At 40.2% G+C, this 14,722-nt stretch overlaps 2 protein-coding genes across 2 annotated transcripts; one reads left to right on the top strand and one right to left on the bottom strand.

Annotated features, from left to right (window-relative positions):
• The first annotated feature begins 1,359 nt into the window (after positions 1-1,359).
• slc23a3 (solute carrier family 23 member 3) lies at positions 1,360-7,984 on the top strand. The gene is made up of 12 exons (XM_058393385.1): positions 1,360-1,905; positions 2,676-2,812; positions 2,901-2,971; positions 3,106-3,179; positions 4,279-4,460; positions 4,626-4,725; positions 5,276-5,474; positions 5,699-5,949; positions 6,089-6,194; positions 6,290-6,457; positions 6,555-6,650; positions 6,960-7,984. Exons 1-12 carry the CDS (start codon positions 1,774-1,776, stop codon positions 7,196-7,198), a joined length of 1,755 nt encoding a protein of 584 aa, XP_058249368.1. The 5' UTR covers positions 1,360-1,773; the 3' UTR covers positions 7,199-7,984.
• A 139-nt stretch (positions 7,985-8,123) lies between these two features.
• On the bottom strand, positions 8,124-14,702 carry ihha (Indian hedgehog signaling molecule a). Its single transcript, XM_058393386.1, has 3 exons — positions 13,866-14,702; positions 11,412-11,673; positions 8,124-9,077 (listed from the first exon to the last, which is right to left on the bottom strand). The coding sequence occupies exons 1-3, from the start codon at positions 14,163-14,165 to the stop codon at positions 8,398-8,400; spliced, it is 1,242 nt and encodes a 413-aa protein (XP_058249369.1). The 5' UTR covers positions 14,166-14,702; the 3' UTR covers positions 8,124-8,397.
• Between the last annotated feature and the right edge of the window lie 20 nt (positions 14,703-14,722).

The raw sequence follows: 14,722 nt of genomic DNA, 5'->3' as shown, positions 1-14,722 counted from the left end.
TCATTGGATAGAAGGTTTCTGCTGTGATTTGTATTTGATTAATCCCATGGTGCATCATTCAATCAGAAATATGCATTATATTTATTCAACCCTCTTTCTCAACGTTTATAGTTTTATTTTTGTACATTGCGAATAAAATTAGAGTAAAATGAGATCCTGGTGAGTGTGTAAAGTGCCATGGACTAGACTCTTGGCTGGATTGCTTAGTAATCCACAGGCCTCTCTGTTATGTTGTGTTTAGTTCCTTCTGGATGCTCATCACGTGTGTGTGTTAGTTCACTTTGAACCGTAACTTCCCTTGTGTGTCACTGTATATCTGACGTGAACTTTAACCTCGTCACGATTTGCACAGAGGAAGAGATAATCCAGTGCAGTGTGTTCTAAGAGAAAGTGTTGGGTTTTTTTTTTTTTTTGGTTTCTTATTGATCTTCCTTCATTAAGAAACTTCTAATGACCAAGCATGAAAGAGCTTCATCCAATCAAGTGTTTCTGTGTAGTCTATAATTATTTATTTATTTTTTTTGAAAAGCTTCAGTAAAAATTTAATTACATCTCACTGAAGGAGGATAAATGAATTACTGAAGCACTTGATGGCGTTCTAGTTGATAGGATTGGATTCGATTTCATTAGAGAAAACACTTAGGGGGTAGAAAACACCCTTATCCCTCATGTACTTCATTATAAGAGTGTATTTGCTTCTATTCTTGTGCCAGTGCATTTGTAAATGTGTAAACGGTGACATTTTCTTGTGTTTCCTTGATGAAGACACAATATTCTACAGTACACATATCTACAGTATACATGTGACCATTGTGTGAATGAGATCTAAGCATGCTTACCTACATGTGCAGTGTGTAGACATATTCATGTTCTCTTACTGAGGTGGGTTTCTTGTCCAGGTCCTCTTTCTGCCTCTAAGCCATGAATATTCTTCTTCTTCTAAATCTGTGTAGCTTACTGTCAAGTCAGCTCTAATAAATGTTGATTTAATCCTACTAGCATATGTCCTTTTTTCTTCTTCTTCTTCACTGTATATGCTTTAATGTTATTTCTGATTAAATGAAAATAGTAGCAGTGATGTAGACGTTGCATAGAGAGCTTGTTTAAACTGGTAACAGATGTTAATTCTGTACTATTGAAAAGTCTTTAAAGTCAGTGTATGTAGCAATCACTCACATTGCATACTTAAGCAGAAACTGTTACAAAAGCTGCCCCAGAGGTGCAGTATCATGGCCTTCCTGCTCTTAAAATAGAGCAAAGACAGAGTTTAGTGTAATAAAGAAAAAAGGATACATGTATTTGTGCAAAATAATATCTAACATCAACCAAAACTCATTTCCAAATTCAAACATGTTCTAACATTTTTTAAGATAAATAAATAGAGATTCTCATGTATATAATAAATTAACATTGACAAATCATATGTGACATTGACTACAAGGAAGTAAAACACAAATACAAACAAACAAAAATTCACAAAAGCTACCGTAGTTATGGAATACAGTTCAGTGTTATTGTTACCCTGAGACAGGATAATGATTAAGTGGAAGTATCCAGTTAGTTATCACAAACAATTCAGCTTTCACAATCCTGGAGTCAAAGGTCATCATATGATTTAAACCGCGCAAAGAGAGACAGAGGCCTTTCTCTGAAGGCATTCAATCCTGTCAGTAATAGTCTCCTGAAGGGATTTGCTTCATACTGAAAGCGAAAGCTGCAGGACTAAAAAAGAATTTACTCTATACTGACCTGGGGCAGGGTTGTGAAGAGGAAATGGTGAAGCCAGACAGATGTAAATGCATGGGAGCATGTCCTCAGCAGGACTTTAACCAAACCGACACACTGAAGACACTTAAAGTGGACCACCGTCCTCCGCTCGTGCTAAATATAGCCTTGGCACTGCAGGTAGGATGTGTATTTCACTTTGCCTCGGACAGAACGGATTGCCAAAGAATCACTTTGTTCGATTAAGTATTGCTTCAATGTAAAGACTAGCAACTGAGCACCAGACTAAATATGATTTAAGCCATGTACACCACTTAGGTTTATTGGATGCAGCTTTTTTTAATGCCTCCAAATGTTTTTTTTTTTTTTAGTACCTACAGCTGCACCAGCATTGAATACAAATATCTTTACAAAAATAAAGTCAAAATAGAGTCAAATATTAAATGTGTGGAATACTTTTTATGGTTTATTTTACTGTATATGATGTGTTTTTATTTTATAAACCTGTTTCTTAGTAATGAAACTTATATAATGGATAATACAATGGGTGTCTATAAGCAGTCATAAGTACAACAGAATTCTCAATGAAAGCATAGATTTGAATAATTTCTTACTTGAATTACTTGCTAGAATGTTTTGTGTGAATATAAAGGTGTCCTCAATTTATGTCCTAAAAGCTTAATTTAGCTACATTTAAGTGACCAGACCTTAAATGTTCCCTGTTTGTTGAATTTGATTATATCATCAAAATGAATTGTTTTTTTTCTTTCAATTCAATAATAGAATTTAGGCATTGAACTTATAATATGTCCCATTTTGTGTTAATGATTAAATGCTATATATACTGTATATTCTTATAATACACAAACACACCCTTATGAAGTATTATTAATAAAAACTTATTTTAGCAAGTAAATCTCTCTCTCTCTCTCTCTCTCTCTCTCATGCAGCATGTTATGGTCCATGCCTCTCTGTGTGCACTGGTGGTTGGAGCATTAGTGCCTCAGGCTGGGAAGGAAAAGACAGCTGCCTCTGTGTTCTTTTACTCTGGTGTTTCTACACTCCTTCAGACTTGTTTTGGATCACGGTAAACACTTTCTTTTCAAACCCCCTCCTCTCTCTTCTACTCCTTCTACATGGTGAGTGAGTAAAATTGCATCTACCCTCTATCACAGCTTGCCATTGATCCAGGCTCCATCTCTGGACTTTCTGGTTCCAGCTCTTGTCTTGCTTGGTGCACGTGCAGGTCAGTCCCCCAACACTCTACCTGTTTGTAAAGCAATCAAATCTGGAAAATCAGGAAAATATGATTCAGCAATTTTAATCATTATTGCAAATCCTTCATCATGATCTGAGGTTAATTAGTTTCTGTTTCTGCAGGGAATCATGCAGCCTGCAGGGGGCAGTGTGATCAATCAGAGCAGTTTGAGGTCCCGGCACACCAACTGAGAGAGGTGCTGCACTGCTGTCCGTGGTCCTGAACCCTCAGACCACCCCTCTTCCTATTATCTTATAGCATCATCAGCTCCACATACTGATTGTGTGCTATTATCTTAACCCTGCTTTGCCAATGTGGCTGTGAAACCTATTTAGTTGATAGAAAACCTGGAAACATATATTGTTTTCCATGCACCAATAGACATCTTTCTCCCCACACTATAAACAGTGGTCTATAAGATACTCTACAATTATCATCCTCTAACTAAATATACCAAAGACATACATTTTAGTTTTACAAAGCCCAGGAACAATGCTCTCTCCTTGTTTAATATGTATCATTCTCCTGCACACATTGTATTAAAAATGCTGCCAGTTTGGTGGAATGTCTTTACTTTCCGTAGTTGTTCCTGCTGCCTAGAAATACACAGCACATGTGGATACAAAATGCTTTTACAGCTACATAATTACTGGCACCAGTGTGTGACCCAGAATCAGAATCAGCCTGATACCAAAAAAAAAAAAATGCTGGATCAGATATCGGAGGAAAAAATAAATAAATTTGATTCAGTTCTGTTTCAGCTGAATTTGGAAAAGATTTATTTCTTGTAATTGCAAGTGTTTATATATAAGATATATAAGAGATACGATTGGGTTTTTTTTTTTTTAATTATATTCATACTTTATGTTTTATTGCACTGGCAGTGCAAGGGTAATTTGAAAGCTCTGGTTTTGTATAAGATTTTGTATTTTTTCATGTTTGTCAAATGTCAAATGTCAAATTTATGTAATGTTTATGTAATGTCAAATTTTCTTTTAGATTTTATAGAAAGCATGTAAGGAGAGTTTTGATGAAGAAAAAAGTGATATCATGCTATGTATAATTAATCATTAGTGGAAGCCATTACAGATGCACTTTACACACACATTTCTACATGCATTTCAGTGACAAGGAATTATATAGAATAGTGCTCTTTTTAATTTTTAAAAAACATTTTATTTATTTATTTATTTTAATGTGTGACCTTATAAATCCTTTTTTCTTAGAGCATTTACTAATTCATCCTTCTGTTTGTGTGTGTGTGTGTGTGTGTGTGTGTGTGTGTGTGTGTTTAGTTGCAGGGCATGGCTGTAGTAGTAGGCCTGGTACAGTTGTCAGTGGGTTTGTGTGGTGTGGGCGGAGCCGTGCTCACTCGATGTGGTCCACTTGTCCTCACTCCTGTGTGTTGCATTCTGGGCTTCTCCATTTACAGAGAGGCAGCTTTGCTGTGCTCAGACCACTGGGGCTTTGCTCTGCTGTGAGCATCACTTTGTGTTATGGCTTGGCATGTGCTTTATAAGATGACATATGGATGGATGATAAAATAATGACCTGATTTGATAAATTTCTTTTAGTCAAACTAAGAGTTAGTATAGGTCTCTGTACAGCTCATATACAAACAAACACATACTTTTATTTTCAGAACTGTGGTTTTGCTGGTGTGTTTGTCTCAGCACCTGCGCTGCTGGGCTCTTTCTGCTCATCTAAAGCTCCCGCTGTACCCTGTCGTCAGTATGCTCTCAGTGAGTACAGCTTTACATACATCAAGTTTCCATGACACTAATTATACAGTAGAGAAATCTGTGTGCACTACCAAGAACTGTTTTCAATTTCAGCTAAAAAGGACCATTACACACTTTTACTCAGTTGTGGCTCAGTGGTTAAGGCTCTGTGTTACTGATCAGAAGGTTGGGGTTCAAACCCCAGCACTGCCAAACTGCCCCTTTTGGGCTCTTGAGTACAGTCTTTAACCCTCTCTGCTCCAGGTGCGTGCTGTATCATGGTTGAACCTACACTCTGATGCCAACTTTCTAACAAGCTGTGAAAAAATTCACTGTACTGTAATGAATATGTGACAAATCTCTCTATCAGTATAAATGAATAATATGATTTATGATAAATAAGAGTCCATCAGTGATCTATAAGGTCATCTCCAACTATCTTAGAGTAAACAAAATGTTAAATTAAATGTTAATGTGACCATTATTGCTTAATTTACTCAAATAATGAAGCTAAGTTGCTCTGTATTTAAGCTACATGATCCTGCCCTGAGCGTTGTGTGTTTGTGTGTAGGTGCTGCTGTCTGTGCTGTTGGTGTGGGTTGTGTGTGCTGCACTGCAACACTGTGGACACATCACTCCTCACTCTGTGTCCGAACTGCTTTTCAAGGATGATTTAAACACTACCCAATTCCATGACTGGACGGCTGCAAATTCAACTAACCTGCTTTCTGCAGTTTCCACAGCAACATGGCTTAGCCTCCCTTTACCAGGTATTCTCACATGGGAGAATCTGCTACGTAAAGAAGATACTGTGAAAGAAGAGCCTTATTCACAGATTTGAACATTATACCCTAAGATGATTTGCTTGTTTGCTTGAAGCTGTTGCAGCAGCTTTAAATTCCAACAACTAAGTAGCACAAGCTTATACTTTCCACAATACGATTCAATAATTCCCAGTATAGCAGATTAATGGCTCCCATACGTCTGCATGCAGGTCTTGGGCTCCCCCTCCTGTCTGGTGATAGTATTGCAGCTGGAATTGCAGCAGGGTTGTCCTCTTGTATCAGCTCTCAGGCAGTGTATGTGCTGACAGCCCGGCTCCTGAATGCTCCCACACCTCCAGCACAGGCATGTAACAGGGGAGTGAGTGTAGAGGGGCTGGGCAGCGTCCTGTCCGGGCTGATGGGGGTGCCGGTGGGGCTCTGCAGCAGTGTGCCTAATGCATGTATGACCAGCCTCAGCCAGGTACAACAGAAATCCTTATACAACATTTCCTGGTTCATGGTCACTATTTGAAACCATCTGAATGTACAAAGATGTTTAATTTCGAAATATGCATTTATATGCATATGACTCTCTCGCTCTCTCTCTCTCTCTCTCTTAGTGTGGGTCTCGGGCCACAGTTCAGCTCTCTGCAGTGATGCTGCTGGTTCTGGGTCTGTTCCCACAACTGACTCACGTGCTCACTTCAGTCCCTCTGGCTATCCATGGTGATCATCCTCTCTCATAGTCACACTCTCCCCATAAATGTAAACCCTACAAAGATCATACCTTTAAATTAATAGATTTCCCTCATCATTTCAAGGTGCTGTGCTCAGTGTGACCTACACGGTGGCTGCAGCGACAGGAATAACATACCTCCAGTACACAGATGTCGACTCAGGGCGCAACATTTTCAACACAGGCTTCACAGTGTTCATGTCTTTAGTGCTTCCTCGCTGGTTCAGAATGCAGACTGGATTTATCTACACTGGTAGGATGAAGAAAATGTTCTCCTCTCACTGGAAAACAGGGTCATGTTATCATTTTGGATGTGGTGTACTAACTTTTTTTTATCTCTCTGGATTTAGGTGTAGGCAGTCTTGATATATTTTTGCAGTCTTGTCTGATGCTGCCTGTGTTTTTAGTTAGCCTCTTGGCCTTTCTTCTAGACCACACAGTTTCAGGTATTGAACACATGCACAAAAGTAATAAGTGAAATAAGTAAAGAAATAAGTGAAATACATGCATAAAATGTCACTCACACACACACACACACACACACACACAGTGCAGGTATACACTGTAGGGCTCATTTTTCTCCCTTAATGACTGCTCTTTATTTTTATTTTTATTTTCCTTCTTTCTTTTTTCCTCCTTTTCTTTTTTCTATTATTCTTATATGCTCTTTTTCAATATCGTTATTCTTCCTCTCTCTCAATTACATTTAAGAAGAATAACCTGTTCCTTAACACATATCTCATTTTGTGATCCAGGAACCCTGTCTGAGAAGGGGCTTGAACGAGATCAGAGCACTAGGAAGATACAATCACTAGCCAATAAGCCACAAGGAAACCACCAAAGCCTAGTGACTGTGTACGAACCTCCACAACCTGTGAGGAAAGTGCTGGATTGGCCTGGACTCCGTAAATTTCCTTTCTGTGCCTGCAGGAGCCTGGAGGTGGAGAAAATCACAGTGACCTCCGCAGAGATGTCAGGCTTATTACCTCAGTAGACTGAGCTAGAGCGTGTATGTGTTTCTGATGAATCTGAAACTGCATCAAATGTGTTTCGTGTTGCACTTTGTCATAACGTGGGTCTGTAATGGTGTGTTCCGGCAGCATATATAGTATACCATATCATAACCAAGTAGTAACAGGACAGGGGGAAAAAAGGGCACCAACGTATTTCCATATAGTTTAATTTTGAAAAATAGATCTTTAAATATTTTTTATGAACATATAATTTTGACATCTTTTTTGGTAAAAAGTTAATAATGCCACAAAAAGGTAAATAAAGCACACCAGATTGTGAGTATCACTCCATAAAGCATACATTGGGAATTAGCATACTGAGCAGGGATGCTGAATAGGCTGCTCTCTGACACATCTGTACTGAGTGAAGTTAATAAATAATAAGTAGCACAGTATAGCTTAATTAGTATAGCTAAGATGCAGTGTTGTGTATTTTACCCCTTGTGTATGCAATATGTAGAAATACAGTGTACAATGTGACTATTAAATACATGATGAAGTTACAAAGAACATTTCCAGCAGGAAAACATGAAACATTACAGCGGTGAAAAGTCTAAGACACAGAGTTTGGACTTGTAAGAGAGGAATAGGACGTAACAAATAACTTACAGAATGGTACGACAGTTCAGGAGTAAGAATTCCTGATAACTAGCAGATCTGGTAGATTTTCTTAGTTGCCTTTAGGAATAACTGCATTTGATTGTGTGTCCCAAAGCCCGTGTTATCTCCACATAACACTTTATTCTACTGAAACAGCTACAGTATCAGACAGGCTAAGACTGCATTCCTATGTCTGAGCTACTGCTTACCTGAGCTAATTTATCTACAGCTTACCTCTGTTGCATTACCTCAGTCAGTATAAGAATGTATAAGAATGGTTATTAATATCACGTATGCACATAAGTGTAGAAGTGTGCGTGTTTGTGTGTTTGTGTTTGTGAGTATGCTCCAGTGTAGGCAATAAAAGAAACCCATTTCAAAGAGTTTTGCATTGAATATTTTTACATGTGGGTTTTTGAATAGTTTTGAGGATGTCCTCCAAGTGAGAACACACCCAGGGAATTACTGCACTCTTCAAGTCTTTAAAGAGAAACGTTTTTTTTTTTTAATGGGACAAAAAAGTTATTCCATTCACTCTCATTCAGTCTGATTTCTTTCTTGCATTTCATTTCTTTCCCTCTCATCTGTCAGAGGCAAGCGCACTCCAGGGGTGAAAGTGTTTCGGGTCGAGTATGTGTGTTCCGATCCAGTGCAGCAGTGAGGAGTACCAGTGCACCCCTTCAGCCTGGTGGCCCATCGGCCCTCCCAAGTGATGAAGTGCCCTTAGCGGGCTGAAAGCAACATGAGCGAGCCAGTGTTCATCCACGGCAGCATAGCAGGAGGACACAATGTCATTAACCACAACCGTGCCATGCAGGGTGAGAGGCGCGAACACTCCCATGTGCTCCTGTAGCTGAACCCTAATCACTCGGGAAAGCTTTCCTTCTTGTCCCGGTCCCTGAGCCGAAACCACACACTGACCCAGCTGCACCTCGCTGGCAAACACAGTCCTGAGCTGTCCCCTGGGCACCGAGCCCGAGCAGTTCCCCTCAGCCACAAACACGAGGTGGGCAGCGGTGAGGCTTAATGCAGCACCAGACTCTGTCTCTATTGTATAAAACAGTGTGCGGGCGGAGGATTGGCGGTCTAGGAAGCCGATGACCTCGCTGAAGATGAGCTGCCCGCTGCCGTCACCATGCGATGATGCCAAGACTCGTTCACCCAGCTGCAGATCCTGCATGACCTTCCTGCTCCCATTCTCCAGACTGACCAGAGCTCCTCCCGGAAAACAGCCACCTGTCTTAGCAGCCACAGAGTGTTCTTATAAAAAGAGACAGACACAAATTTAGAAATTTGTATGATACTTCTAAGAAATCAGCAACACTTTGGCTCAGGGATGTTATGAAAACCCCTCTTAACTTATTCTAAGCTTAAAGAGCAACTTGCTACTGCTTAATCAGTATATGACTGTTAATGTAAGCATGCTGCGATACTTCAACACTCAACACGTCAGGGAGAGAGACTTCAACACGTCTCTCTCTCTGACCCTCTCTCACTCATCGCAAACACGTAAGAAAAGCAATAAAATTGAAAGTCCACTACAGTGGCAAAACAACGTTGTGTGCAAGCAAACATTTTAAACACCATTCTTACAGCTAATGAGTTTTCTCTTTTCACTCAGCTTGAGTCGCAGCATAAAAATACAATATAAGCTAATAAATAACCGCAGGCCTTTAACACAGACTCTGCTTCTCTCCTACAGAAGTTACTGGGTCAGACTTTGCAAGATGCTATAGAGCCAACTACGAGAGTCAAGTCTCCGTAGAGCCGAACACAAATATTTGGGAAAGGTGAGGACCAAGGCCAGGTGATAAGACATGGATGAGATAAGAGATCTTAGAAAAGGAACAACGGAATAACCATCTGGAAAACAAAGGAGCAGGTTAATCATCTCAAAAGCACTTTAGTAACTTGCTCTACTTTTAACATTCTGTCTCACTTAGTCTCTCGCTCTCTCAGCCTGCTCTCTGCCCTTTCCACACCTACATTATAGGACCCAAAGGTACACATTATGAAACTCCACAAACTACAAAGGGAGAGGTTTAGAGGTCGCTGTGCTTTTACTGAACGGGTAAGAGGAATATATATGTATATGTATATATATATATATATATATATATATATATATATATATTTCATGTCACATCACCACAGCTCTTCTTCATAGCACAGGTTTACGTTTTGAGAATTTGTTGAAATGTTGCAGCTCAACATGTTAAAAATAAAGGATAAAATCTAACAAATCCTACAAAAATGATGTGCTGTGATTATTTTGTAGTAAACACGTTCAGATTACAAATCCAGTGTAATATCATTAATATTTAATGTTGTACTATTTAAAAATCATTTAGTTAAATATGCAAACATGCAGTGGTACTGCTCCTTGCGTGGCAGAACACACCTATAAAGGACTTTGATAAGGCAAGCGCAGACAACAGGGCTTGCCTGTGTTTGCACTCCCTATCAGAGTGATAACAAAAGTGCTTCATAAACGTCCGCACACAGAAGTCCCATTCCTCAGCAGGGGCCCAAAAACTGACACATTTTTTCAAACTTAAGTGTTGCGCTAACACAAAAAAGTCATAGGACATAGGGTCAAGTTTTGTGTGTATGTGTAAAAAGAGTGCAACAAGAGGTCAGAATCTATTCATGCAACATTGTTTTTGACTGAAACGGACAAATCACCCATTCCAGTGTCACAGAAATATACAAATAATAAACGTATGGGACAAGAATACACAAGTAGATGGGGAAATTAATAGACAAAGTGCCTTCCTTACAAAGTAAGGAATTAGCTTTGATTAAGTCAAACATTACTCACAGTGTACAAAAGATGATTTCGATAACACAGACAATAGAAGAGTTAGAACCTGAAAAATTCCAGTCTTTCCTTCCAGGTTGGTAATTTATTCCCGGATGACATGAGTATAGTGAGGTGTTTATGGCCTAATGATGTGGTCTGTTACCGGGTCATCACCTACAGTCCAAGTCTCCCACTTACCTCACCTACTAATGAGAAAAGACCATAATTCTCAACCGGACACACCTGAGCAGTACTGCTGAACAGGTCACACCCAGGAGTCTATCGCTACAATCGTCTGTGTTTCTGTCGAATGGTGTCATTGAATCTGGTGCGTGTCTAGTCTAGAAGGTGTAATATTAGTCTGACTAACTAACTGTGGATGTAAATGTATTATAGGCTAAAAGGTGCACTTTTCGGTTCACAGCCACAATGACTGAAACTCATTCAACTGTACATTCAGTCCAGGACTTTCCAGCACTTTGTGTATTGTACAGTATAGATTGAGACAGAATTAACCAATTAGCTGCCTAGTAATTAGATGATAAGTGCATTTAGGACTGTTGTTACAAACAGGTGCTACTGCGGATAGTCTGAGGATACAGTTACGGAGCAGCATTTTACTGTAATAAATATAAAGATTTTTTAAATAAAGACCACTTAAAATATTACTGATTATTTATAAAACTTTACTTCAGCCTTTCCTAATCTAAGAACTGCACTTGAGTAAAATGTGATATTCTTATGCCCTTGACAAATCTTGATAGCCTGTAAGTGCGAAGTCTTGTTCCTACCTGACTTCACGCTGCAGTGGACGTGTGCTTTGGACTCGTAGTAAACCCAGTCAAAGCCAGCCTCAACCGCCAGCCGTGCCAACATGCCGTATTTATTACGGTCACGGTCAGAGGTGGTGATGTCCACTGCTCTGCCTTCATAGTGCAGAGATTCCTCAAAGTGATTGCCGTCTTCATCCCAGCCCTCGGTGACCCTCAGCTTCACACCTGGCCACATGTTCATGACGGAAATGGCCAGCGAGTTCAGCTTGTCCTTACAACGCTGCAAGATCAGACATTTTACGTCAAGATTATACACATAAGATGGAAAATGCAGTTCTCTGAAAACTAGAGCACTGCAGGTCTGTTTCATCATTACTAAGACTAAGCATTGGCCTAGTTCTGTCCAGAAGAAAATGTGTGGATAGCGCACAGGCAAATTCTGAATGCAAAAAGACAGCCAGTGGTTAAAGTAACAGCATAGATTAATGGGTTCATATTTTGCCTTTACATAATTATATTAGATCAATAATGTTAATTCCAAATCATGTTGCTAGTGAGCGACTTGGAAAGGGCACAAAACAAGGAAAAAAATAAGTGGGACTGCAACACAAAGAAAATTCAGTGCACAGTAATAGAGCAAAATACATTGACACGCAATCAACAAGTGATCAGTAAAGCACAAAGGTGACTGTTAGAGATGGTCAAAGTTTATGATCATAGAAACACACACAACATGGCCTTTCTCCTACAAATAAAAAGTGCTTAAGTGGGATTTATTTGCAGAAATTACATGTTCAAACATTATGCAAAATATTATAGAAACATCTGTACGTCTTTATTCATGCTCTCCAAACGTCTAACCTAAAATAGACATGTGAAATGTATTGTATATGAAATTCCCCTGAAGTCAATAAGTACATATCTTCAGAGAACTGTACTACGTTTCTGGGTTAATACTTTGTGTCAGATGCCAAACAGTTACACATTTTTACTTCCTCAAACACCTGAGAAAAACCACAGTGGCAGGATGGTTTCATCAAGGTATAACAGCAGGTTTATTTTTCCCAAAGACATGATTTACACTGTCACACCGTTGTTCATTCATCATTTAAAAAAAGAAGCCCAGAAGTCCTTTAAAAGTACTAACCAAAAGTTTTTTTTGCTTCTGACATACTTTTACATTTTCAAGTTTTTTATATTTCTTGTATATTAGTCATATTTTTATTTTTATTATAGAAACAAGCAGACACTGCCAACACACAGAACACAAACAGGACAGCCTGCTATTTTCAGCAATATTTGTTCTGAAAGCAAAAAAACCACAACGACTTCAGCTATTTTTTTTTTATTCTTGACGTAACTGTCAGATGGTTTACGGTTTCTAAATAAGGCATATAAGATGCTCTAGAATGTCATGTGTTACTAAATGATGGTGTTTTGCTCGATTTGTGTGCAGGCATAGTTAATACAGTGTTTTTTAATTGCTTAAATACATGTCATGGTAAAGCACCTGTTACACCCTTAAGGGGTGACCAACCTACATAGGAATACTAAATAAAATTCAAACAATAAAATCACAATAATCAACACTGATGCATTTAAACAACTAGGGCTTAAGTTATAAATGAATGTGTTGTTTAATCAACTGTACCAGTTATATGATCCTCAGCTATTTTGGTGTTGACAACCTCCTTTTACATGCGGTAGATCTTTGCCGATCCAATTCCATGTAATTCAATTATGTTTATATATAAAGCACTTACTAGAAAAATAAACAACTGTAAATATAGCCCGTAAGACCTGTTAAAGAATTCATTCATCCTGTTATAACGCTACAATTGCATAAGTAAGACCCAACAGGAAAGGATGGGAGGAATATAAATAGAACAAATAATAGAAATAGAATTTTCTGATTGCAGTTATTTGAGTACAACCTTTGCGGATAAGCTATTAAGTAAGTAATTTCAAATGAAACTATAAACTAAATCAGCTCATATAGTGTAGCCGGACGCAGAGATTTTATAGTTGACACTGCAGGTGTTTACTCAGTAAAGGAGATTTGCAGTGTAAAAGTATGAAGTCCAAAAAAAGTACTGTAGTAATTAGTGAAATATAAAACAGAGACATGCCGCCCATGATCCACTGAAAATGACAGCTCTGGGTTTAACTGCTTGACTGTTCCCTGTGGTGCCTAATAAACACCGTGAATGAGCACGAGTGACTGAATTCAGCACAGGGGGTTTCTCTGTACAGAAGCAGCGTTCAGAAAGATCAATCCCCCTTTAACGTGGCCCAGATGAAAGCAGCGGCGATCGATAGCAGCGCTTCACTAAAGCCTTAAACGCGGAGCAAAGGGCGAGGAGCGAGAGAGAGAGAGACGCGGAGCGGTGCGCGGCCGCTCCAAATGCGCCGTGTAACCGGATCCCCGGCGCCGAGCGCATCTCCTAATGGCCCCGTAATCGAATCGCTTACCTGGGTCATGAGCCGGTCCGCGCCCGTGTTCTCCTCATCCTTGAAGATGATGTCGGGGTTGTAGTTGGGCGTGAGCTCCTTGAAGCGCTCCGAGTTCCTCGTGATCTTGCCCTCGAGCCTGCCGCTGGCGCCCAGCGTCTTCTCGGCCACGTTCGGGCTGAACTGCTTGTAGTTGAGCGGCGTGAGTTTCTTGGGAGGCCGCCGTTTGCCGTAGCCCCTGCCCGGGCCGCACGCTTCGCTCACCGGGGCGCAGATCAGCGCGCAGGCGACCAGGAGCCCCAGCACCGCGGGAACACGCATTACCCCCTCTCAAAACAAGAAAGCCCCCAAACACGGAGTGCTACGGGGGCCACGGGTCAAGGGTGAAACTCAAACTGTCCCCCTTCCTCCGCACTCCCCTTTTAGCTCCTTAATCCCCCGAAGGGGTAAATAAATTGAGGGATCTTTAATTCCTTATTGCTTTTATCCTCGTCATCGTCTGTGCGTAAAAAGTACGCGCGGTCTACGGCGAGGTTGTCATGCGTCGCAAGGGGGAAACGTCAAAACAAAAGCAAGATCCAGTGGTGCCGAGAGGACAGTGCCTCTCCATACGCACTGACGATAAACAGCGAAATGAAAATGAGAACGAGTCCATTTATTTAGGGAATACACGGGAGTCCTGGTAAGTCCGTTTATTTAACTTAGCGGAGAGATTCGGTAAGCGGCGCGCAGTGACAGACTGATAGGGTGCACAGTGAAGACTGAGAGCCGGCTGTTGTGAGGAGGAATCCTCATGTTCTGCGCTCGTCTTTGCCTTCTGGCGTACTTCGTCCACTCGTCTCTGGAGCTGGAGTGATCAGTAAAGAAAGCAGTAAAGA

This window comes from Hemibagrus wyckioides, linkage group LG06, assembly GCF_019097595.1.
Source record: "Hemibagrus wyckioides isolate EC202008001 linkage group LG06, SWU_Hwy_1.0, whole genome shotgun sequence".
Taxonomy (NCBI): Eukaryota; Metazoa; Chordata; class Actinopteri; order Siluriformes; family Bagridae; genus Hemibagrus; species Hemibagrus wyckioides.
The sequence above is the reverse complement of the archived record's forward strand: the minus strand, read 5'-3'. Positions and strand labels throughout refer to the sequence as shown.

What these genes read in the sequence shown, in the direction of transcription:
- ihha (XM_058393386.1), bottom strand. Translation starts at nt 14,165, where the DNA reads ATGCGTGTTCCCGCGGTGCTGGGGCTCCTGGTCGCCTGCGCGCTGATC. An exon ending in CGGACCGGCTCATGACCCAG is followed by an intron (nt 11,674 to 13,865) that starts GTAAGCGATTCG and finishes CTGATCTTGCAG; the next exon opens with CGTTGTAAGGACAAGCTGAA. An exon ending in CCACTGCAGCGTGAAGTCAG is followed by an intron (nt 9,078 to 11,411) that starts GTAGGAACAAGA and finishes TCTTTTTATAAG; the next exon opens with AACACTCTGTGGCTGCTAAG.
- slc23a3 (XM_058393385.1), top strand. Translation starts at nt 1,774, where the DNA reads ATGGTGAAGCCAGACAGATGTAAATGCATGGGAGCATGTCCTCAGCAG. An exon ending in CTTGCTTGGTGCACGTGCAG is followed by an intron (nt 2,972 to 3,105) that starts GTCAGTCCCCCA and finishes CTGTTTCTGCAG; the next exon opens with GGAATCATGCAGCCTGCAGG. An exon ending in CGGCACACCAACTGAGAGAG is followed by an intron (nt 3,180 to 4,278) that starts GTGCTGCACTGC and finishes GTGTGTGTTTAG; the next exon opens with TTGCAGGGCATGGCTGTAGT.